The 24,996-nt window shown below is 41.3% G+C and overlaps 2 protein-coding genes across 27 annotated transcripts in view; one reads left to right on the top strand and one right to left on the bottom strand.

Annotated features, from left to right (window-relative positions):
• On the bottom strand, positions 1-12,739 carry LOC127500000 (suppressor of tumorigenicity 7 protein homolog). Of its 10 annotated transcripts, none has more exons than XM_051870779.1 (16): positions 12,594-12,739; positions 10,557-10,659; positions 8,125-8,207; positions 7,367-7,526; positions 7,158-7,212; positions 5,771-5,886; positions 5,598-5,673; positions 4,493-4,647; positions 4,194-4,291; positions 3,875-3,989; positions 3,433-3,505; positions 3,118-3,220; positions 2,851-3,028; positions 1,493-1,585; positions 795-937; positions 1-305 (listed from the first exon to the last, which is right to left on the bottom strand). In XM_051870779.1, the coding sequence occupies exons 3-16, from the start codon at positions 8,200-8,202 to the stop codon at positions 210-212; spliced, it is 1,539 nt and encodes a 512-aa protein (XP_051726739.1). In that variant the 5' UTR covers positions 8,203-8,207; positions 10,557-10,659; positions 12,594-12,739; the 3' UTR covers positions 1-209. The 10 variants fall into 10 exon arrangements, with proteins under 10 accessions (XP_051726739.1, XP_051726737.1, XP_051726734.1 ...); XM_051870777.1 differs by having other exon boundaries at positions 10,545-10,659; XM_051870774.1 differs by having other exon boundaries at positions 795-934; positions 10,418-10,659.
• Positions 12,740-13,234: 495 nt separating this feature from the next.
• Positions 13,235-24,996, top strand: part of ppfia1 (PTPRF interacting protein alpha 1) — a 28,881-nt gene continuing 17,119 nt past the window's right edge. For 6 of the 17 annotated variants that reach the window (XM_051870762.1, XM_051870767.1, XM_051870756.1 and 3 more), the window contains exons 1-15: positions 13,236-14,049; positions 16,614-16,874; positions 17,394-17,495; positions 17,760-17,924; positions 18,000-18,074; positions 18,158-18,259; positions 19,042-19,266; positions 19,346-19,492; positions 21,157-21,291; positions 22,770-22,820; positions 23,673-23,756; positions 24,099-24,230; positions 24,310-24,372; positions 24,451-24,533; positions 24,616-24,757. In XM_051870762.1, the coding sequence (XP_051726722.1) occupies positions 16,614-16,874; positions 17,394-17,495; positions 17,760-17,924; positions 18,000-18,074; positions 18,158-18,259; positions 19,042-19,266; positions 19,346-19,492; positions 21,157-21,291; positions 22,770-22,820; positions 23,673-23,756; positions 24,099-24,230; positions 24,310-24,372; positions 24,451-24,533; positions 24,616-24,757 (1,767 nt within the window). In that variant the 5' untranslated portion in view covers positions 13,236-14,049. Of the gene's footprint in view, positions 14,050-16,613; positions 16,875-17,393; positions 17,496-17,759; positions 17,925-17,999; positions 18,075-18,157; positions 18,260-19,041; positions 19,267-19,345; positions 19,493-21,156; positions 21,292-22,769; positions 22,821-23,672; positions 23,757-24,098; positions 24,231-24,309; positions 24,373-24,450; positions 24,534-24,615; positions 24,758-24,996 lie in introns of all 17 variants that reach the window. The other 11 variants (XM_051870760.1, XM_051870770.1, XM_051870771.1 and 8 more) reach the window with 6 other exon arrangements.

Raw genomic sequence — 24,996 nt, forward strand, 5'->3', positions numbered from 1 at the left:
TTTTGCAGCAGTACAGAAATTGTTTTATTTTTTCTTTTATATACGGATGGCCTTTAAAAGTTTTAGACAGAAAAGTTTTACATGAGATTAAGGGGGAAATGAATTCCTTTCGCCTTTGATGTTGTTTGAGTTTCTCTTGTGTTCTGGCTATCGGGCACTTCTGAAGAATTGGCACCTCAGTCAATATGAACTGATATATGTCCGTGGGATCAGATCCGTGTGAGCTGGTGCCACAGACTCGAGGGAAGGATGCTCTCCACCTTCTCCATGATGAAGTTCAGCGGGGCAAACAGGGTGCTCAGGAACTGAGAGAGAGGAACGGACAGAAACAAGTCAGGGATCTGAAGAAAACTCTGGAGTCTCAGTCAAGCTGCTCCCAAAATTAAACCACATTCAGTAATATAATGAAAATATTCACAAAACAAAACAATATCCAATTATTCAGAATGACATCTTCAGATGCCCATAGATTGGCGGTGCGCTTTGAATCTTCTTACACTGTTGTATGCTTAAGCTACAGTACAGAATCTGCAAATATTATAATGCATGTGAACTTTGGTTATAATTATTTATGAAAACATATAATGCATTACAATGTGCATTATGAATAACTTGATGATGAATTATACATAAAGACTTTAAGTGTTGTCAAAATATCTCCATTTGCGTTTTGAAGATGAACGAAACTCTTATGAAAGACATGAGGGAGAGTAAATGATGACAGAATGATGATTTTTGGGTGAACTCTCTCTTTAAACCCTTTTAATGGCGGTGTGTTTGTGTGTGACACTCACGGCTTTAGCGAACACTCCCATGAGCTCTGGGAACTGATGCGTGAGCAGCGCCAGCATCGCTGTGAAGGAGCAGAGACCCGCCGTGAACAGGATGAAGAACGGCAGCTCTTTCTTGGGATACACCGACACCTCGTGGAACACTGCTTACACACACACACACACACACACACACACACACCGGGTTAACTACTACTGCAACATCAGTCAGTAATCACATGATTTTATCTACACAGATGCAACAACTAGATGAGTTAAAGCATGCGTACGAGTCGACGTTCTCTTGATTTGTGCTTATGGGTGAAAGTGATGAAACGTAAAAAGAAATTCATCAAATGACAACAATCATTCACAGTAATCATGATTACAATTTTGAGTAAAATAATTGTGATTATCAGTTTAATCATTATGCAGCATGACTAAATATGACTTAAGTTTTCATTGACTAAAACTAGACTAAGATTCACAAACTAAAACTTGACTAAAAAACAGGATAGGTTGTCTAAATATGACAAAAACTAAAAAGCACATGTGACACAGACCTAAGAGTAAATTAGAAAGTATCTGACAGAATGAGCTCAGAACGAGTGTGTGTCAGCGATCACACCAGAACTGGTTAAATGTGAACCACTGTCAGAACAGAACGAGAGCGCTGGACCTAACATCCATCGGCTGAATCTACAGGCAGGAAAATCTCTTACTGGGTAGCAGCTCTCTGTCGGCCGTCTCTGTGCAGACCGGATATGGATAAAACAGGTGTCCTTTCTCCAGAGGATACGGGATCATTCTGAAAGCTGAAGCATCAGTCCATCAGAAACAGCTCAGACTCTCACAGTCACAAATATAATGTACTTCTAACAGATCAATACAGTTTTTCTGAGCATCTTCATTTGAACACTTCAACACGAGTTTTATACTGGAAAAATAAAAATAAAACGGGAAAGATTCTGTCTTTCATGACCCTAATGTCATGTTCACGTCTTGCTCACAAGAACTACATATGAAACCATATTGAGATGCAGATGCTGTGGCCGTAACAAACGCAACTCACAGTAACCAGCACAAATGTGTGTGTTTTAGAGTGGATCTGGTCATGTGACAGTGACACACATCAGCACACATTAATCAGGCTTTACTGAGTTTCAAACAAGGGTTTCCTCCATTCTGTCACCTGATGGAGTTTGTGTTCCCGCCACCGTCACCTCTGGCCTGATCAGCTGGGGACACTTAACTAAATTACCGTATTGTTCCGAATATAAGACGACCCTGATTATAAGACGACCCCCTTTTTCAAGATGTACCATTTAGAAAAAGGCTTTTTGAAGACCAAATCTTGTATTTTATAAAGAAAATGCTTTTATTTGAAAATAATTTTCATATTGCATATTTTTTATATTTTATTTTTTGTATTGAAAAGTATGGTAAATACTAGCAAAATTTACCAACGATCACATTTATAAATAAACACTTTTTGGCATACCATAAAAATAACCTGTGGCTCATCTGAATTATAGGCCTGTAACAATTAGGATATCCATCTCATAGTGAAAATCCTGTAGCCTACCAAAATTTCATTAACTGTAGAAGTGAAATCAGGGAACCGTGTCACATTTTAAAATCACGTATGGGGGAAGTTTGGTCCCGTCAGCGAGGCATGCAAACATGAATCACGCGGCTCTTGGACGGTACGCATTTCTTTGACTGTTAGTGTTTTTAAGAAGGTGTTTTTGCGCTTGTGATCTTTTAGCATTACACTCTGACACACTCGTTTTAAGCATATTTGGCGCCACCTATTGTTGCGGGTGTATTATTGACATGTAAATGTCTAGACCCTGAATATAAGTCAAACCCGTTTTTTCAGATGTATTTCTAAGAAAAGAAAAAATTTCTTATATTTGGAACAATACGTTAATAACTAATGATCTTTACAACGGAAATGAACCAATTCTGAACTTACTTAAGCTAGAGCTGCTGTACAGCCTAACCAAAACTATCGTTGTAAAGCTACTTTGAAACAATCTTCACTGTAAAAGCGCTATATAAATAAAGGTGACTTCACTTGACATGTGCTCATGGCGTGACTCACTTCCCTCCCAGGTGCAGTGCAGCAGGTTGAGCGCGCCCTCCACTCGCTTCCAGTGCTGCAGGTGGAAGAAGGTGTAGGCGATGGCTTCGCTGTCGCCACGCTTCAGGATGTGCTCCGGTGGCAGGATCAGACTCTTCATCTCTAAGAGGTACTGCAGAGAGACACGGTCAGAGTCACACACACACACACACACACACACACAACAGATCTGCTGTGTGACAGTGATGGTGTGCGGCTCACTTTCGGTACGTGTGGGTTGAACTCCACTGCTCTGTGTATGGCTTCGACTGCGTTCATTTCTGCTGTGCTCAGACCTCTCCGTGACGCCGCCTCTGGTGAAAACCTGCACACACCGCATCAGAAACATTACAGCAAAACAAAACAGTTCTAACTTCTGACCTGTGACGCCACCTGAATTTCACATTAATGCATTTGCTGCATTCATCTGAAAAAAACCTTATATTATGTAGCATTCTTCTTTTTTTTTTCTTTGCAATTAAAAACGTTTTCAAGCCAGGTATGAATAAATAACAGTGCAGGTGGTGCAGAACTCACTTATCGGACACGGCTCTGGCCTTCAGAAGCGCCGCTGTGTAGCAGATGGTGGCAGACTTTGGCAAACTGATGTCTGTGGAAGAGAACAATGATGTGACGATTGAGAAGTACATCATTATCCATAAGAGGCTCAAAATATACAGCAAAACAGCCTGATGATTCAAACACCTCAGAGACGCTTCTTCAGCTTAAAGCATAAAATTATGCTTTTAATGCGAGTTGAACATTGAATGTGCATTAAAATTGAACATTAAAATTGAAGTTTAACTATATTTCCCCTCAAAGATAGCTGTAGATGTAGCTGTAGATGTAGACAGATGTATCACGATCAGGACAGAGCCCATCTCTCCTCTCAGGGCTTCAAGTTTCCTCCAAATATTCCCAAGCAACTGACACTGTTATATCAGACTTGCGTAAAGGTGTGTGTGTTCTGTGTTCGTACCGTCGTATTTGGCGAGCACGGCCTGCACGTCTGCGTAGTTCTGCAGCTCCAGAAGAGACTCCAGCAGGTTCTCATGAATATTGAACATGCTGAGCAGAGGAAACTCCTTCATTAACTGCAGGAAACACAGGAACAGCTCACATTCTCAAGCACTGCTGACTAATATATACTGTATATATGTGTGTGTGGTTTAATTGACAACGGGCCATCGCATCATGGCTGAACCTCAACTGTGCATTATTTTCAGTAATTCACCCGCCCATCATTAATCTGACTGTGTGGATCAGAGAGTGTGTGTCAAGAGTCAAAGGTCACTCACGTCTCGCATCATCTTGACGGCTTCTCGCGTGCGGCCGAGCTTTCTGGAGCACATGGCGAGTCTTCTCTTGATGTAAACTAACACATTTGTGTCTCTTCCTACACACACACACACACACGTTTACACAATTTACAGAGGGATTTCAATCATCTACTTCTCCTATAACAGTCAGATGTTTACTGACACGTTACGCTACACGTCACTTGAGAATGTGGACTAATATGGAGTCAATTCCATGCCAAAACAAATTTTTGCAACAGAAAAATGAAGTATTGAGCAGAAGGTTGAAGTGCACTCACTGTGCTGTGCTTCATACTGTGAGCCGTGGTGCTGCAGCTGCTGACTGCGCCGGTAGCAGCTCTCTCCGACCTTCAGCGCCTGTTTGAAGAGTTTCTCCGCCTCCACTATAGTCGTGGCCTCTTCCTCAGCCAGAAGAATATAAGCTGTCGCACAACTACAACAAACACAAACAGTCCTCAGGGCACACTCCTGACCATTAAACACACAAACACAGTCCCTCTATCATGACACAGAAGAGTTCAGAGCGGATCAGGGTTTGTTGATCAGGAATTCACATTTTACTCTGTGATTGAATCTTTCATTCTGTCTGCCACAATGGATTCACCACTGTAACTAAACAACAACAATAATAGCAATTCACTTCCTTTATGAGGGACAACAGAGAACGTTCTAAACTGAGATAGTTTGTATTACACCGTGTCCTAACCAGACACAATGTGCGATAAAAAGCATCTTTTCCATGTTAATCAGAGTTTTCACCCTAACCGGCCGCGACGGCTATACGTGATTCTGTTTTAGAAACCGTTTCTATTTCTGTGACGTTGATCATGGCTGGAACAACAACATACACAGCATGACCTCTGGTACTGATTATATGCTTTATTTAATGTTAAAAGCGTCTAGTGACCTTTACAGCCGTACTGAAAGAGACGATGAATAATTTACCTCAGATCTTGAAAATAAATAAAAGGAAATATTCAAACTGTGAACAAACCAGTGTATTCTATGACAATGATCATTTCATTCAGTCAGTATGTACTTTTAATAATGTTAAAATGGAATAATATTTATGAATTTGATTGTGTATTTATTCATTTGGTAGTGAGTGCAGTGCGTTTGCAGAGAGGCTCCACCCACACGCTCTTCTGATTGGCTGTGATTTGTGATTGATTTGTTGCGCCTGGTGTGGACAGACAAACTGCTTGTCGCTGGAATCTGCTCGTGTCGCGTCTGGTTAGGAGTACAGATTAAACGTGCTGGGAATATGTTACAGCATATCTCACAAGCTACAGAAGATATCTAAAGGAGTAATACGGGTACATCTATCAGTTAGTGCGAGTGTTCAGGAGTGTGAGTACAGCAGACGAGCAGAGAAACACTCACTCCTCCAGATCCAGGGCTTCATGAGCGGCCGTGATCCGAGCCTGAGGATTCCTCTCTCTCCAGGCCTTCTGCATGACTGTCAACACACACACACACACACACACACACACTTATGCAAAGGTCTTGCAGATATTGACACTGTTGAATCAGTGTAGGAAATGATGCGCTCTTACTGGCGTCTGCAGGCCGCAGGTGATCAGAATCACACGTGAAGAACGTCTGATGATCCTGTGCTGACAGATTCATGTCATAGTATGTGAGCGGCTCTCGACCCGTCACCCACGTGTATCTGCAGCAAACACATTCACATCAGCGTCTCAATGCAACTCAACAACTCAAAGTCTTCAGCTGAAGCCTGTACGGCAGCCGTGTGAAGCGTGGCACTCGAGCAACACGCCTTCTTCATGCTTGTGTCTATTAAATCATGATTCAAAGTAATCCAGCAATGAACACTGGACATTCCAGCTAGAGCTGCACGATTAATGGAAATAAAACAGAAATCACAATATGACTTCTTGTGATTATCAGATCACAAAGACTGTGATTTAATTCAGTAACCAGAAGCGCTGTGTTTCAGAGTGAAGCGCGGCACTGTGTTCATTTACACGCGAGCAGCTCACGATCCAGTGTTTTCAGCATCTCAGAGCGACTCGGTTCACAGTAAACTCATCTCTGCATCTCAGTTTAATCACTTATAACATGCATTTGAAAACGCAACACATGCCAACTATCTTACCAAACGTGTAATGAGTAGCGCTTATAAACCAGCTGTGCAACAGAAGAGAAGCTTTAAGGGATCGTTCACCAAAAAACAAACATTCTGTCATCAGTTACTCTCATGTCATTACAAACCCATGAGACACGATCGCTTTATAAACAGATTTAAATTAGGCTTCTATTCACATATAAATATTGATCAGGGAACATAAACAGAAGCTCAAACGTGCCATGTGACTCGTGAGAATGAACTTCATTGGTTCTCATGCTTGAGCTTCTGTTTACCATATTTTCTCTTTATGAACGTTTTGAAGCGTCAGTGTTTTGGATGAATAGACAAATGTCTCAGATGTCATTAAAAATATCATCATTTGTGTTCCAGAGATGAACAAAAGTCACATGGGTTTGGAACGACATGTGAGTGAGTAAATGATAACAGAACAATCCCTGTAAGAGCTTCAAGCAGGTTTCTGCCAAAATAAAAGCTTTAATGTTTCGATTGTTGAAAACGATTATTATTATTTTTATTTTTATTATATTATTTTTCTTGAATACTCAATTTGATTTTACAGTGAAATATTACAATAGTAATATTTCTAATTTTGTTTAATATTTTTATTTAGTAATAATAATAAAAATAATTTATATATATATATATATATATATATATATATATATATTTTTTTTTTTTTTTTTTTTTTTTTTTATAGTTGTCAAATTGATATATAATCACAAAGTTTTTGGCCAGTATTTGCCAGACTTACTAGACAGTTAAAGATAGTTTGGCTTGTTTTGGCATCAAATGAAGCACTTCAACACAGAGAATGTTTGACGGTCACTCACCGGTTATATTCAGCTCCTCTGAACAGATTGAGGGGATTTCTCCACACCTTACATTCTACACACACACACACACACACACACACACACGAAAACATTATTAAATCAACACAAACTCAAACTGACAATACCTAGTAACTGTGTGCTAATGCTAGTAAGCCTGACTTCACTACGCTTCAGTTCATGTTGTACTGTGTAAGCGGAGGTCTGACCTGACACACTCTGCCGGCTGGAGTCGGCGTCTCCGTTGCTGGCGCTGGTGTTGCTGGGAGAACTGTTATCAACTCCACCTAACAGAGGACGCAGATGACTGACAGACACCTGCTCGATGAATGACGTCCCATACTTCCGGAAGTACCACCACTCGAAGATCTACAACACGTAAACATTATATTATATACAAACATACGCATCATGATCACAGGCGCTTTCTGATCAAGAACATGTTCAACTGCTCATTAAGTCATTTCTGCAGTGATTCCAACTGGATAAATATAACTGAGTAAACCCACTTTAACTGAAGCTGTTACTGAGCTGTTTGACAGAATCAGTGTGGTTATTAAACTAAGGAATTAATACAATAAGTACAGTAAAATAATAAATACAATAAATAAAATAGAGAAAAAAAATAGAAAAATACAGCAGTTTAAAATAAGATGTTTTACATTTTCATATGCCAAAAAATTTTTTCTGGTAAGATCTTTTTAAACACGTCCTTAGGAGAGTTTACCAAATAAAAACGTCATCTACTTTCATTAAAAGCAGGACAGTCCAATAAAATATGATATGTTTAATAGAAAGTGGATCTTGCAGAACATGCATTAATATGGACCTTCGCCTTTCAGCAGAAATACATCTTGAATGTCCTAAACTTGATCAAATCTTGGGAATTACAGTCTTCTAAAGGATTTCAGGGTGGATTTCACATCATTTGTATCATGTACACTTCACACAAGTAAGCGTAACTCACCAGTATGAGTCCTGAAATGAGGGATGAGGTGCCCGTCAACGCCACGTAGAACTTGGGGGTCAAAGTGTTGAGGAACATGCTCACTGCAGACACAACAGGCCAAAAGAGACCAATCAGAGCGACTTGCTGACTCCACACATCAAACACACAGAGAAACGATCCAACAGACACAAGAACAAATGAGAAACAATCCTTATGCTGACCCAGCTTATTGATTCATGTATATGAAGCTCTGACAGCACATGACGCGTCGTACGTGTTTTATGTGTATATTTATTTATTTACCGCCCCGGTCGATCAGAGTAAAACTGAAGCAGCTCATGATGTTCCTCTGAACACGACCTGCACATTCACTCATCTGATACTCGTCCATCATCTCACTCATGCTGAGCTCATTCACACCTCATGAACCACGCATGACATCACTTCCTGCTTTTCTGTCCATACAGCTAAATAGATGAACACCACTGACTCTCACTGTACAGACAAAAGTCATGCAAGTCATGTGGGTTTGGAAAGGCATGATGATGGAACGTTTATTTTTAGGTGAACTTTCTCGTTAACTGTTATGAGTTCTAAGAAGAGCGACAGGTGAATACTGACAGAGACGTGACGGGCGTTCGGTCTGAGAGGAGCGACACACTCCATTAACAGCCGAACACACGGCGGCCGTCCGATAGCAGCTGCGCCCATTCATTCAGCTGGAGAGACTCTCCAACACACAAGATCCTTTCATCACACACTGAAACTACAGGCCACACACACACACACACACACACACACACACACACACACACACACTCTCACTCTCACTCACACACGCACACACTCTCACGCACACACTCTCACACCATTGAATACTGGGAAATGAGCTGCAGAGGCCAACCAAACTACTCACATCACAATCTCGTGAAGCTGCTTTGAAACAATGTGTGTGTGAAAAGCTCTTTTCAATACCGTTCAAAAGTTTGGGGTCAGTAAGATTTACTTCTTAAATAAAATTAATACTTTTATTCATCAAGGACACATTACATTGATCAAAAGTGACAGTAAAGACATTTATAATGTTACAAAAGATTCTATTTCAAATAAATGCTGTTCTTTTGAACTTCCTATTCATCAAAGAATCCTGAAAAATAAAATGTATCACAGTTTCCACAAAAATATGAACTGTTTTCAACACTGATAATAATCATAAATGTTTCTTGATCATCAAATCATCATATTAGAATGATTTCTGAAGGATCATGTGACACTGAAGACTGGAGTAATGATGCTGAAAATTCAGCTTTGATCACAGGAATAAATTACACTTTACTATATATTCACATAGAAAACAGCTGATTTACACTGGAATAATATTTCACAATTGTACTCTATTTTTGATCAAATGAACACAGCATTAGTGAGCGGAAGAGCCTCTTTCAAAAACATTAAAATAATCTTTTCGACCCCATGTAAAAGCATCTGACACACTCGTGCAACAATATGGTCTAAAACCTCACGTTAAATACATCTGAAAGCATGTGATTGTTATGTTTGTGTTATTGGTTATAGTGCTCTTATTGGATCACGTTCATGAGGCTCAATCACTCGTGTTCGTTCACATGATGATTGACAGTTCAAACACGTTTGAGTCAGAAGTTTCTCAATCCATCAACGGCTCACAAACAGTGACTGTGAACATGAAAGATCATGAAAAAAGATCCATCTGAAATCACATGATCCTAATTTACTACTGATGAAGAGCACATGACTCTGCAACTGCTCTGCTAATGGATCGATCCAACAATGATCCTAAAACACAGAACTCAAATAAGAGCTTCTTGGAACGATGAAGTGAGCAGCATCAGCCTCACACACACACACACACACACACACACAGATCGAGCACTTCTGATGTGATGAACAACACAAACACAGCGTTCAGAGCACAGGCCCACGAACCCTCACTGACTGAGCAACACGACGCTGTGCATCCGTGTGTTTATATGACGCTTCGGCTCCGTAGCAACAAATATCATCAACACTGCCATAGGCAATCTAGAACGCTTCGGTCAGACGAACACACACACACACACACACACACACACACACACACAGCAGAGAGCAAACGCGCAGGTGTGCGACTCGAGCGCATCACTCTGTTTATGTAAGGTGAACAGAGTCTGGCCTTCAAATCCACACAACACACAGACAGACGAGGCAGAGCAAGCCACGAGCAGCAGCGCTAATGTGCAGCGCACAATGCATGCAGGATAAAGACAGCTGCGGTGGAGGATGGGCTACTTACATGAGGATTCGGTGCCAAACATGGCTGATCCAGGAGCTGTGATGGAGAAAGAGAGAGGGGAGACGGGAGGGGTGGGGGTGAGCGGACGGGCGGGCGGGCGGCTAAACAGCAGGGGTCATCAACGCACAATGCAACCAACCGCGCCAGATGCTGCGCTGCCGTCCTCACGCAGGCTCCTGCTGCATCAACGCCGCGGCCGACGGCTGGCTCTCCACCTCCGGCTGTCCGGCCGATCCCGAGCGCTGCGGACCAGAGCCACGGATCAGGTCAAGACAAAAGCCCAGCAAACACTGGATGACGTCACGAGCCAAGACACGGCCGACTGACAGACTGATGCTGATGATGGAGGAGGAACCGACCAATCACAGCACACACACACACACACACACACACACACACACACACACACACACACACACGCGCGCAGGAAGAGAGAACATGAATCAACACACTGAACCAGAGAAAGATGCAGAGAGACGGAAGAGAGACAAGTGACGTCAGTCCAGCTGATCCATATGATTAAACACAACAACAAGGGAAAATCCTCTGTTATTATTTTAGGAAAAGGGATTTAAAACAACAAAACATTATTGTGATGCAACCTTTAAAACTAGAACATTCTAAATCTCAATCTCGGTTCATGCTAATTTATTAACGTACATATGTTAATTCATACAACATAAAATGTTACGAATGTTTAAATACATGCAGAAACTAACATTAACCAAAACTAATAAATGCTGTATTTTTATCGATGACAATTAAGAGTGAGGATAAAGAAAATAAAGAACACACGTCTCGCTCTCCTCGATTTAATGACAAAAGCCAGAAAGTAACTTATTTCCCGCACATAATTATTTTTACAATAGATTTTTCAATGTAAAAAGCATGAATTATTAACTCACGAATATTATTACATTTTTGGGGAGTCACACCACACGACATCTTATCATAAAAAGGTCTAATGATCTGCTATTTTAAAGGATTATTTCACACTCTTGATTCTATGATATAATTTATCATTTTTTCCTCCATGTTTCTGCATGACAGTTGCACCACATGACTTTAATTTGGAGCCAAACAAATGTTTTTCAAATATTAATAAGAAGTGAAGCAGATTTATTACTTTTTATTATTTACTTTTTACCTTTTTATTATTAAATACTAATTTTTACCTAAGAATTAGTATTCATAGATTATGCCAAACAACCAGGAATTTAATTATTTTTTAATGAGGCTGTTTTTCCTCGTTATGATCTCAGTTGACAGTTTTATCACCGTAACATTTTTGACTTTTTGCCCCCCAAAAATATTAAAACTATTTCATTTTAAATGAGAAATTAAAAACATGCACACAATAGAACATCACTTCAGGTACTGCGTGAGCTCATATATTAATATTATAACTGTTAATGTAATAGTAAATAACATTATTACCAGCTTCCCCTATTTGAAGAGTTACTCAATGATTGTACATTTTCACTTTCTATATTTCTGAGATGTAAATTCACCCTCATGTCCGTCTCACTTCTGTAGAACACAAAAGAAGATATTCTGAGTTTTTATTCATACAATGAAATTCAATGGTCACCATTCTTCGAAATATCTTTTTTTGTGTCCCACAGAACAAAGAAAGTCAAAACACAATGTTTATTTTGGGCGAACAATCCCTTTAATTCAGCAGGCAATATGAATACCATTATATATTAGATCTAGTATCATTTCTGCTAAAATATGACTCATTTCACACATCATTTCTCATATATAGAGATGAGTGAACTTTATGACTATGTCAGACTAACAGCGGTACTGTTTAAAGTACAATAGTTTAATAATAATACAATAGCAACAATAACTATATTAATAAAATGAGGTCTTTAGTGACACGTGTCGTGTTGTTTTTCAGGAACTTGATCTCCATATACTTCTCTGACTTACTAATGAACATTTGTAAAAACACAGCAGGAGAAACACGCTTAATAATGCCCATAAACACTCGATCTATCGCAGATATTCATGTTTACACACTTTACAAGCACAGTTAGCATTGCTAAGACACAATAACACCTAAAGTTCATAAAGCGTGAAAGCAAAAATATAATCAGACGGATTATGAGCTGCAGTGGACTGTGTTTTGTCCATATTTGTATTCGCAGTCCATCATGTTTGATCTTACCTGCAGTCTGAAGATCGCTCGATCAACGTGGCACGACAGAAAACAGCAGCCGAAGAAAGAAAGACAGCAGACATGACACACAACGAAGCCACGCCCACTCGCCTAGATCCCGCCCGTTTGATATAAGCTCCGCCCACTTGTGTTCATTCCCTCTCCCCCTTTCTGTAACAATATTTATACATTTAGTTATTGCGAATGAAAATGTTTTTATACAAAAAATAAGAAAAGATGATTAATCTGATTAGTGTGGTCGGTCTCTCTCTCTCTCTCTCTCTCTCTAGTTTTATGCCTTTATAGAGTGAGATCTTTTTATACTTATATAGAGTGAGATCTTTTTAGAAAGAGGCAAGATTAATTTAAATCTAAAAGGAATCATACAGTTCACACACATCACTAAATGCAAGGACTGGATAGACATTATAGACATTCAAGGGTCCAGAGATCCCTGCGCCCTCTAGATTTAATAAAATTATTCCGATTTAATTCACACAAAACCATCTACGTTTATACATTATTTACATAAAGGAAATAAATAAAAGCAGTACATTTATGATGAATTGATAACATCCCTGAAAACTTGGATTCGTCGCGCTTATCATATTTTTCTTTTCTTTTTTTCAAATAGATGTCTTTGTATCTTCCATGGGATTTGGCGTCGTGACGTCAGCACGTCCTGACCTCTCGCGAGCGCAGGAAACTGGAGCAGCGACAAACTCTCGCTTTAAATTTTGTTTTAACTCTTTTTTCCCTTTTAATTGTTGTTTTTCGAACCCAAACTGGCCGACGAAAGGCTTCGTTTGTGGCTAGTGTCGTTTAAAGAGCGCGTTGTGCTTTTAAAGTGGTTGATTTGTACTTTTATCCCGGTGTTTTTCCTCATGGATCAGATGGTGACGCGTCAGAATAATTGACACTAATAAACGCGATTCATTAATTCATATTTTCAAAATACAACACGTCATTAAACGTCGGTTTTGGGCGTAGATTTTAAACGCGAAAATTGTTCTATTCCTGCGCTTAAATGATTATAATTTTGATTACTCATACTTTAGCTGCTAATGCTAACTAGCGCAGGCCGCTGTTGGAGTTTATTTATATATGAATATTTTTGTATTTATGTGATTTATAGGTGTATTTGAGTGTATATGAATGGCAGTGAGAATCTGATGGTCTTTGTGAAGTCTTTGATTGATCAGTGATGTCTTCTCCATCACTTCAGACTCGGATCTCTAGGAATGAGTGATGTTTCTCACTCATTATAAAGGCCTCGTTTATTTTCTTTATTTTTTCGCTCACTCTGCGATCTTTTTAAAAGTGATCGGTGACTTATTTTACTCATGTCGTAAAGTTTGATGGCTTGACGAACAATTTGCGTCTTAGTTTATCTTTTAAATGTATTAGCTGTGATTGAACTGGACATAATAGAGAAGAGGAGAAACAAACCCTGCTGAGAATCAAGGTAATTAAATACTTGTTCTGATCTGATCTTCTGTCTGTTATTGATCTGATCTTCTGTTACTGATCCAAACTTCTGTCTGTTACTGATCTGATCTTCTGTCTGTCACTGATCTGATCTTCTGTCTGTCATTGATCTGATCTTCTGTCTGTTATTGATCTGATCTTCTGTCACTGATCTGATCTTCTGTTCTTCTGTCTGTTACTGATCTGATCTTCTGTCTGTTATTGATCTGATCTTCTGTCTGTTATTGATCTGATCTTCTGTCTGTTATTGATCTGATCTTCTGTCTGTTACTGATCCGATCTTCGGTCTGTTACTGATCTGATCTTCGGTCTGTCACTGATCTGATCTTCGGTCTGTCACTGATCTGATCTTCGGTCTGTCACTGATCTGATCTTCTGTCTGTTATTGATCCGATCTTCTGTCTGTTATTGATCCGATCTTCTGTCTGTCACTGATCCGATCTTCGGTCTGTCACTGATCCGATCTTCGGTCTGTCACTGATCCGATCTTCGGTCTGTCACTGATCCGATCTTCTGTCTGTCACTGATCCGATCTTCTGTCTGTCACTGATCCGATCTTCGGTCTGTCACTGATCCGATCTTCTGTCTGTCACTGATCCGATCTTCGGTCTGTCACTGATCCGATCTTCGGTCTGTCACTGATCCGATCTTCTGGCTGTTACTGATCTGATCTTCCTTTCTGTCACTGATCCGAACTTCGGTCTGTCACTGATCCGATCTTCTGGCTGTTACTGATCCGATCTTCCTTTCTGTGACTGATCCGAACTTCGGTCTGTCACTGATCCGAACTTCGGTCTGTCACTGATCCGAACTTCGGTCTGTCACTGATCCGAACTTCGGTCTGTCACTGATCCGAACTTCGGTCTGTCACTGATCCGATCTTCTGGCTGTTACTGATCCGATCTTCCTTTCTGTCACTGATCCGAACTTCGGTCTGTCACTGATCCGATCTTCTGTCTGTTACTGATCCGATCTTCTGTCTGTCACTGATCCGAACTTCTGTCTGTCACTGATCCGATCTTCCTTTCTGTCACTGATCCGAACTTCCTTTCTGTCACTGATCCGATCTTCTGTCTGTTACTGATCCGATCTTCTGTTTGTCACTGATCTGATCTTCTGTCTGTTACTGATCCGATCTTCTGTCTGTTACTGATCCGATCTTCTGTCTGTCACTGATCCAGTCTTGCTTTCTGTCACTGATCCGAACTTCGGTCTGTCACTGATCTGATCTTCTGTCTGTTACTGATCCGATCTTCTGTCTGTCACTGATCCGAACTTCTGTCTGTCACTGATCCGATCTTCCTTTCTGTCACTGATCCGAACTTCCTTTCTGTCACTGATCCGATCTTCTGTCTGTTACTGATCCGATCTTCTGTTTGTCACTGATCCGATCTTCTGTCTGTTACTGATCCGAACTTCTGTCTGTCACTGATCCGATCTTCTGTCTGTCACTGATCCAGTCTTGCTTTCTGTCACTGATCTGATCTTCTGTCTGTTACTGATCCGATCTTCTGTCTGTCACTGATCCGAACTTCCTTTCTGTCACTGATCCGAACTTCCTTTCTGTCACTGATCCGATCTTCCTTTCTGTCACTGATCCGATCTTCCTTTCTGTCACTGATCCGATCTTCCTTTCTGTCACTGATCCGATCTTCTGTCTGTCACTGATCTGATCTTCTGTCTGTCACTGATCTGATCTTCTGTCTGTCACTGATCCGATCTTCTGTCTGTTACTGATCCGAACTTCTGTCTGTCACTGATCCGATCTTCTGTCTGTTACTGATCCGATCTTCTGTCTGTCACTGATCCAGTCTTGCTTTCTGTCACTGATCTGATCTTCTGTCTGTTACTGATCCGATCTTCTGTCTGTCACTGATCCGAACTTCCTTTCTGTCACTGATCCGAACTTCCTTTCTGTCACTGATCCGATCTTCCTTTCTGTCACTGATCCGATCTTCTGTCTGTCACTGATCTGATCTTCTGTCTGTCACTGATCTGATCTTCTGTCTGTTACTGATCCGATCTTCTGTCTGTCACTGATCCGATACAGCTACCACAGCAAACAAACCATAGAAAAACAATTTGGGCATTTAAAAAAAAAAAAAAAAAAAAAAGTATTTATATTACACCGACAGTAATGGCTCATGCCTCTGTTATTAGTTCTGAAGCGAAATTAGCAAGAGTCTTTAGAGAGTCTTTTTAACGAGTCACGACATGCCGACTGTATTTTAGGGTTAGGGTTGGTAACTGTGGTAAAAGCCGACTCCGGTCTATTCCTTACAATAAATCTGCGAGACTCTAGCAGAGATGAATGGTGTTCTCCAGCTCTCAGTCAGAGCCTGTTCCTTCAGCAGTACAGGTTTAAGCAGCATTAGTCATAACATGACAGACAGGTTTGCTGAGTGCATGCAGAAGGAAGCAGAATCCTAAATGCAATCTTTGAAGAAACAATACACTTGTTAAACTCTTGTTTTGTACAGCAGCTATACCTTCAGAAAGAGTCCAGCGTGAGTGTGGTAATGCTCTGCTGTCTGTGTGTAGATGATGTGCGAGGTGATGCCCACCATCAGCGAGGCGGAGGTCGGCGGTAACGGAAGCGCTCTGGGCTCCGGCTCTCCCGTGCAGACGGACTCTGAGGGCCACTTTGAGTCTCTGATGGTGTCTATGCTGGAGGAGAGAGACCGGCTGCTGGACACGCTCAGAGAGACGCAGGAGAACCTGTGTGTGACGCAGAGCAAACTACACGAGATCAGCCATGAGAGAGACTCGCTGCAGAGACAGCTCAACAGCGCACTGCCACAGGTAACACGTCAGACAGCGTCATCATCTGGGTCTGTTAAGACCCGCTCACGCCTGCCGAGTCCAACGACAATGTTCTGTTTATCGTTGTGATCGTTGCTGCAATACCTAAGTGCTATAATTAATGATAATTTACAGCAAAAGATCAGTTAATCAGGTCTGTGAATGGAAAACTCCAGCCAGTTTCATGAAATCACATCAGTGAATAATGCATTTCTATTGGTAAACACTTTTGAAAGGTAGCAGAAGTCACACAGTGAGGTGCTGCATGACCTGAGCGGACCAAAATGCTTGATATTAAGTACTTCAGACTAACTCAAGCATATCATACCTGCGGAAATGGCTTTTGTTCCTTTGATGATAACCTGATGGATGACATTACTGTCAACTAAACCATCTCGCAGACTGACGGATGACACTAAGTGTCGTTTGTCTGATGGATGCACAGGATCACTGTGTGCCACTTGAAGTCGAATCATCATTAGTCCATTTAATGTTGTTTTGTGTTTCATGGCGCTGAAGGAATTTGCTGCTCTTACAAAGGAAGTGAATATGTGTCGAGAGCAGCTGCTGGAGCGAGAGGAGGAGATCGCCGAGCTCAAAGCAGAAAGAAACAACACACGCGTGAGTTCTCAGACCTTTAGAAGTTTATTTAAGTTACATGCAAATTATATATATATAATTAAACATTTTTTCTTCATCATTAGGAGTATCAGCTTCTTTGCATTCACAGTTATTCATTCAGCGGATCACAGTAATTTACCATAGCACCATAACATTTTCTTTTTTCCTCAAATTACCATTCACTGCAGCAAAATGTCTGTCGTCAAAACGTGTGAGAATGCCGTTCAGATCAAGCTGATCGGTGTGTTGTTTTCTGATTCTCAGTTGTTGCTGGAGCACCTGGAGTGTCTGGTGTCTCGTCATGAGCGCTCCCTGAGAATGACCGTAGTGAAGCGTCAGGCGCAGTCTCCCGCCGGCGTCTCCAGTGAGGTGGAAGTGCTCAAAGCCCTCAAATCTCTCTTTGAGCACCACAAAGCCCTGGATGAGAAGGTACCGCATCAGGAAACTCACAAGTGTGTCGTTCCGTGGCACGTTTGAGCTGAGCTTCATGTGTGTTTTCATCAGGTGCGGGAGCGTCTGCGCGTGGCTCTGGAGAGATGCAGCGTGCTGGAGGAACAGCTGACCGCCTCTCATAAAGAGGTGAGACCACACACTCATGCAGGATTATACTGACCACAGTCATCGTCACAGCTGGGTTAATGTTTGTTGTTGGCTTGTTGTAGCTGGCGTTTGTTAAGGAGCAGAGCAGTCAGAGAAAGGTGTTTATGGACGGATCAGCAGAAGTGAATCACAGCTCTGATGACGCACCAAACACTAATGGCAAGGTAAACATTTCTGTCCATCCACTGAAAGTCCACGCAACCAAAACTTTCACGCTTCAAAATGAGATCTGTTGCCATTTTATCCAAGTCTTCTGAAGAGACACGATCACTTTATATGATGAACAGATTTGATTTAGGGTTTTATCTGCATATAAACATGATCGTCACATACATGGAGCTCATCAAATATGGTCAACAGAAGCTCAACCGCACTTGTTTGACGTGGATCAAATCTGAATCTGTCCAACTCTGAAAAATAATGCAGCTTTATCCCATAATCCAAATGATATATTTAATGAAATGGAATTCATTTACAAATTCATTCATGGTTGGAAATGGCTTTCTTTTTCCCTAACCAATCTTCATATCTGATAATATACAGTAGACTGTACCAGTAATTAACGTCAGCTTTATTTCTATAGCGCTTTACACAATACCGATTGTTTCAAAGCAGCTTCATAGTAATAAACAGTTGTGAAGGTCATCGTTTACGAAACATTCAGTTCTACAGCAGACAGTAGTGTGATTATTTAGCTCATTCAGGCAGTGTTCATGTTGCAAAGGTCATCAGTAATCCAGCTCAGTTCAGTTAAAGTTTGTTCTTACCTGATAGTGTCACTGAATTCAAATCCATAATCATTTCTAATGAATAATTGACTTTTATGCCCCCAATTAAAGGGATTCTCACAAAAAAATCAATCAGAATAATTGACATTAAAGTGTTTGAAGTTTCCCAGAGTCTTCATGAAACAACCGGACAGTGAGTGGTGTGTGTTTGCTTACAGCAGCGCTTGTCAGACGTCTCTCTGGGTCCAGAGGAGGATTGTGGGAAGGACGGGGACCTGCAGGAGGCGATGGACAGACAGAGTAAAGAGCTCCTGCACATGAAGGAGCGTGTGGCGACTCTGAGCAGCCGCGTCGCTGAGCTGGAGGAGGACCTGGACACGGCCCGCAAAGACCTCATCAAGTCAGAGGACGTCAACAGCCGCCTGCAGAGAGACATACGCGAGGTACGACCGAACCTTGATTCCACAGAGTAGCGGATCTTCGGAGTGTGTAACTGTACGCTGTTATTGTTGTTTCTCTCAGTCTCTGGCTCAGAAGGAGGACATGGAGGAGAGAATCACCACGCTAGAGAAGCGTTACCTGGCGGCTCAGCGGGAAGCCACGTCTGTCCACGACCTCAACGACAAACTGGAGAACGAGATCGCCAACAAGGACTCTCTGTTCTGCCAGGTCTGCGGCGTCTCATGTGTTTTCACGCTTGTAGAGAATAGTTCATCGTCAGGTTGCTGTTACGGTTGTTCACTTTTCCCAGCGCCCCTCACAAACACAACACCCAAAGCAAATGAAGTCCTTCAATTTCCCACAAATCAGCTGAAAAGCACCATCTCATTCTCTAGAGCAGTGGTTTTCAGTATTTTAGATTTAGTCACAGACCCCCGTCCTGACATTCAGACTGCAGCTCTATAGTTTCATGTATAAAGACATTAAAGGAACACTCCACTTTTTTTGAAAATAGGCTAATTTTCCAACTCCTCTAGAGTTAAACAGTTGAGTTTTACCGTTTTCGAATCCATTCAGCCAAACTCCGGGTCTGGCATCTCGCTCAAAAATGAGTTTCGATATTTTTCCTATTTAAAACTTGACTCTACATCGTGTACTAAGACCGACGGAAAATGAAAAGTTGCGATTTTCTGGGCCGATATGGCTAGGAACTATACTCTCATTTCGGCGTAATAATCAAGGAAATTTGCTGCCGTACCATGGCTGCAGCAGGCGCAATGATATTACGCAGCGCCTGTGACCCCATGCTTGCACAGGGAGCGTGCCTTGCAACCATGGAGACATTTGTGAGAGACGCTGCGTAATATCATTGCGCCAAAAAAAGTGGAGTGTTCCTTTAGCACTGTAAAAAAATTAATATTATTTATATGTATAAAATATTATTTGGAAAATATTTAGTTTCTTTTTTCCCCCTCACTTTATTTTGATTTATTCCACATGAACAGAATACACCACACAATTACGGATACCATTGAAATATCACATATATGTACTTGTAATCCTTAATATGTATAAGAATTCTGTCTCTTTTGTTAATAAAAAGGACCATGCAGCAAACAGAGACAGAACAAGGTTCATTTTAAGTTAAGAAATAATAAAAAGGTTATATACAATTATGGATCTGTCATATGATGCAAATTACGTTCAAACAGCATTCTACATGAACTAAAAATAAAGTGAAAGGAGGGAATAAAAGTACATACAATATCCACAAGAACAGCATCCATAAACCAAAAAGCAACAACCACAAATAAATAAATAAATACATAAAATGTATTATTAATAATAATAATAATAATAATAATAATAATAATAAAACACAATGATATTAAAATAAATAAGGGACCGGAAAATATTTAGTTTCTATTATGTTTTTACACATTATAGTACTGCACCGTTAGATGTATTATTTATTTATTTATTTTCATCGATTTATTTAAATGAATTTCATTTTTTTTTATTTTTTTTTTTTTTATCAAATTTATTTATTTAAATCAAGGTGTATTCATTTATTTATTTTTGTATTTATTTTTGTATTTTTATTTTTATAAAAAATTATTTAATTCAAATTAACTTTTTTTATTATTTATTCATTTTTACATGTTTGTTTTTCCCCCTGGACCCCTGTTTGAAAACCCCTGCTGGGCTTTGAAAGTCTGAGGCGTCTTTCTAATTTAACAGATATTTATTATAGACTGTATTATCACCAATTTAAGTAAAAAGTTGAATTGAACGATGCTTTTGTAAAGTTTGAGTCATCAGTGAGAATCGACTGTAATTAGCCAGTGATATCCATGTTCTCTGATGAGTTGTGGTGTGGTGTGTTCGTGCAGGTGGAGGAGAAGAGCCGGCAGCTGCAGGAGCGACTGGAGCTGGCCGAGCAGAAGCTGCAGCAGACCCTACGCAAGGCAGAGACACTGCCCGAGGTGGAGGCAGAGCTGGCGCAGAGGGTCGTGGCTCTCTCTAAGGTACGTCTCGTGAACATGTGCCTTCATGATGCTGAGAGACAGGGACGAAATCAAGCTGAGTGTGACTCAAACCACAGTTGGGCCGCTTTGACCAAGGTAATCAGCGGTGGGCCTGAGGAGACACGATCAGGCCCCGGAAGAGACAAGGGAAACGGGCTGTGAAGGCCACAGACGGGTGTAGTTGGTTTTATTTAGTTTAATTCTTGATTTGTGCATGAGAAACACCCATGCCTCTTTTGCCTCTATTGTGTGTGCACAGCATTAATAACAGGAAGCTTCCTGAAAAGAAGACTCCAGCTTCAGCTGTGATGGGAAAATTGCAAAACAAGCTTCCATATTTTTTTTTCCTTTTCAAACTACAAAAACAAAAAAAAAAACACTACAAAGTAAAACTTTTTGTCCACAGATGGCAGTAGAGAGGCCGAAGTTCATAGTGCAGCTTTAAAGGGGCTGTGTGTAAGAATTGTCATGTATTAATCACTTTTTAATTGCCAGTGTGTGAACAGCTTGTAACGAAACTTAAAAGCGAGACCTTCCCCAACTTCTTAAGTCGTCTATGAAAGCCTGTAGACTGATTTATATGTGAAGGACTCTGGACTTTTTTGCCGAGAAAAGGGGATGTGTTTACGCGGGGATGTGTTAACCTCTCTGATGACACGTGAAACGAATGCGTGTACAATGTTAATGATAATTCTGAAAGAGCTGTTCTGTGCTGTAATGTCAATGCAAAGAAAAGGGATTCATTCAATCTATAGTCTCACATAGCCAAATCTATAGTTTATAGTCTCAAATATACTTTATAATCAAACTATTATAACAGTATAATTTTAATCACCTCATCTGTTGACATGATGACGGTGAATCTCAGAGCTGAGCACAGATTTACATATTCATCTAGGCGTTGCTCTCAGTAGCGTGGACGACTTCGTTAACAGTATATCACTGCAAAGGTATCCAACATCTTTTTACTTCTTAGCGAAAAACGATAAAGAACTTCGCCATGGGAATATCGGGGCCTTGAATCAAGTCATGTCTCTTGTACGTTACATGAGCACGAGCAGGAAGTTGCTGCTGCAGTTCACTTAACGGCCACCGGTGTCGCTAATAACAAGGGCTTCTGAATTCTACATATTGCCCCTTTAATAATTGCTAAAATGAACATCAATATGAAGGGAAATTATGATCATTCATCTGTTAACTAAATTTACACGTGAACCGGCGATTGTGTCAGTCCTGATGTGTTAGCTTGTTTTGTAAGACATGTGAGATGGCCATGAATGTAAGAGGAACAGCAAGAGGATATGTGTGTTTAACGCAGCTCTGTTTGCATCTGTACTTCCTGTCATCTAGTTCCTTTTTTCTCTTTAATTGTGTGTTGTTTTTGCTGTCCCTCCTGTTCTAAGAGCTGAAATCTTTCCCATGTTCCCTCTCCTCTATGACCGCAGCACCTGTCTGTCCTTCTCTCTCTCTGTGTGTAGCGTGAGCGCTCTGCGTTCAGTGTCTCTCAGGACAGTCACTCTCAGATGAAGGTACACGAGCTCATGGTGTCATTCTGTCGATGGACATTTCAAGTCATTTTCTAGTCGAGTACTTGAAAGGGAAAAAATCAGTTAAAAGTGAGTGATGCATTTAGTTGGTTAAAGTCGTCATGAAAGGGGAGTTGCGCTCCTCTTTTCTTCCCTATTGTGCCGTATATCCAAGTGAAAAGCTTCTGGAACAAGAACAAATGTAGGGCGGGGCTTGATTTTGTCTGTGGGGAGTTGATTGGATGGTTGTGGTTTGCTATTGGTGGATCTCATGTGAGTGACAGGTTGCCCCGCCCTCATCATCAGAGAAGAGATGCTGCAAGAGGGAGGAGAAGATATTCTGATTCAAGATTACCAGAAACATGAATTTAAAACAATGATGAACTGATAAATCATTTAGAATAAACACTGGAATATTCTATAAAATATTTTGATGTCATCAGGACTTTAACCACCTCTTTAACATCTTAACCTGTTAACACCAGTGGAGAAACAAGGTTTCCTTTCCTTCTTAAAAGTGGATCCTCATCTGTCCTGAGCAATTGGCCACTTTTACTAGTTGTTTTAGTTGTGTAATGAGTACTCGACTAGTCGGTGGTTGTGCACGTCCCTAATCGTGCCTGACGATCATCATCTCATTGTGATCTGGTTGGTTCCGCTGCACGTGCTCATGTTTATCATTTCACCTGTGATCCGAACACAGGAACGCCACACTGATGTCTGGATCGAGACTGTCATCCTCACACATCCGTTCGTCTTCACTAACTCCAGACGGATCGAATGACTTGTTTTCTGTCACAGCATGACGAATCTCTTGCATTTGTTGCCGTTTTCTCATGCGTGTGTCTCTCGCAGGCGGAGGAGCGTCATGGGAACGTGGAGGAGCGTCTCAGACAGATGGAGGCGCAGCTGGAGGAGAAGAACCAGGAGCTGATCAGGGTACGTGTTCATCAGATAAAACTTCAACGATTCTGAATCGATTCTGGGTTTTTTCCCTGCGTACACGCAATGACACCTGTGAGCACTAGAGACAGACGTGTTCCAATTACACACACACACACACACACACACACAAAACCATGGAACAAGTGTATGAACTTGCATAAAGTTTCATGATTGAAGCGAAACACACAAGCAGTCGCAGCTTCACCGCACAGAACATGCGCTGTGAGAAATGTGCGCTTTGCTTGACAATTTGCAGGATAATATGCAGTCTAAATTCGATACACGAAATGCAGACGTCTGTTTTCAAATGCTAATATTCTGCACAATGTTTTTAAGGCGCGTCAGCGAGAGAAGATGAACGAAGAGCACAACAAGCGTCTGTCGGAGACTGTCGACAAGCTGCTGTCCGAGTCCAACGAGAGGCTGCAGCTGCACCTGAAGGAGCGCATGTCTGCGCTGGAGGACAAGGTACGGTCTCGGTTCCCGCACCGCAACATCACATTCCACCATCCCACACGCCTCACGCTTGTGTTTCTGTTCGACGCAGAACGCTCTGATCCGGGACCTGGAACACACGAAGAAGCTGATCGAGGAGGCTCATCACGAGAAGGTCAGTGACTCGCGTGCTCTCTCGCTCACGGTCCGCCGCAGCCGCTGTTTGTTCACACGTGTTCGTCTGTGACCGCAGGAGCAGCTGCTCATCCAGATCGAGACCATGAGGGCGGAGTACGAGAGGGGCCGCAGCAGGAGCAACTCTCTGCTGCATCATGGGTAACTCAAAGACGTCTAATGAGAATCAGCCGCGGTGTTTGTCTTTGCTTTGCATTGTGATGGTGGCTTTTATTTCACGCAGGCGTTCTCATGCAAGTGGCACGCCTGATTTTAGGTACCCAGTGTCTGTGTCGTCAGCGATGGACAGTCACTACAGCGGCGCGCTGGTGCTCAGACGACCCCAGAAGGGCCGTGTGTCTGCGCTCCGAGATGAACCCTCCAAGGTGAAGTCCCGTCTGCTGCACGCCCTGCAAAACACCCGTTTCTCCTCTAAAACATAAGCCCTATACACCTAATTTTTAACGTAAGAGAGTGTAAGTTGAGTGTGCGGGGCTTCCAGTGTTCCTTGTGGAGTAGGTAATTCAGCTGGGACTTTTCACACAGATAGTGGGAGAAAAACCATGACAATCTGGATTCAGATGGCAATAAAATCACAGACTAGCTGTAAATGTTCAAATGACCC

Source organism: Ctenopharyngodon idella, chromosome 18 (genome assembly GCF_019924925.1).
Source record: "Ctenopharyngodon idella isolate HZGC_01 chromosome 18, HZGC01, whole genome shotgun sequence".
NCBI classification, from domain to species: domain Eukaryota; kingdom Metazoa; phylum Chordata; class Actinopteri; order Cypriniformes; family Xenocyprididae; genus Ctenopharyngodon; species Ctenopharyngodon idella.

Bases quoted from the DNA above. Each gene is read 5' to 3' on its own strand.
- LOC127500000 (XM_051870772.1), bottom strand. From the start codon at position 10,439: ATGTTTGGCACCGAATCCTCAT. The intron at 3,506-3,874 runs GTACGAACACAG...TCTCTTCCACAG, and splicing joins CGTGCTCGCCAAATACGACG to ACATCAGTTTGCCAAAGTCT. The intron at 938-1,492 runs GTAAGAGATTTT...TGTGTGTGTAAG, and splicing joins CGACAGAGAGCTGCTACCCA to CAGTGTTCCACGAGGTGTCG.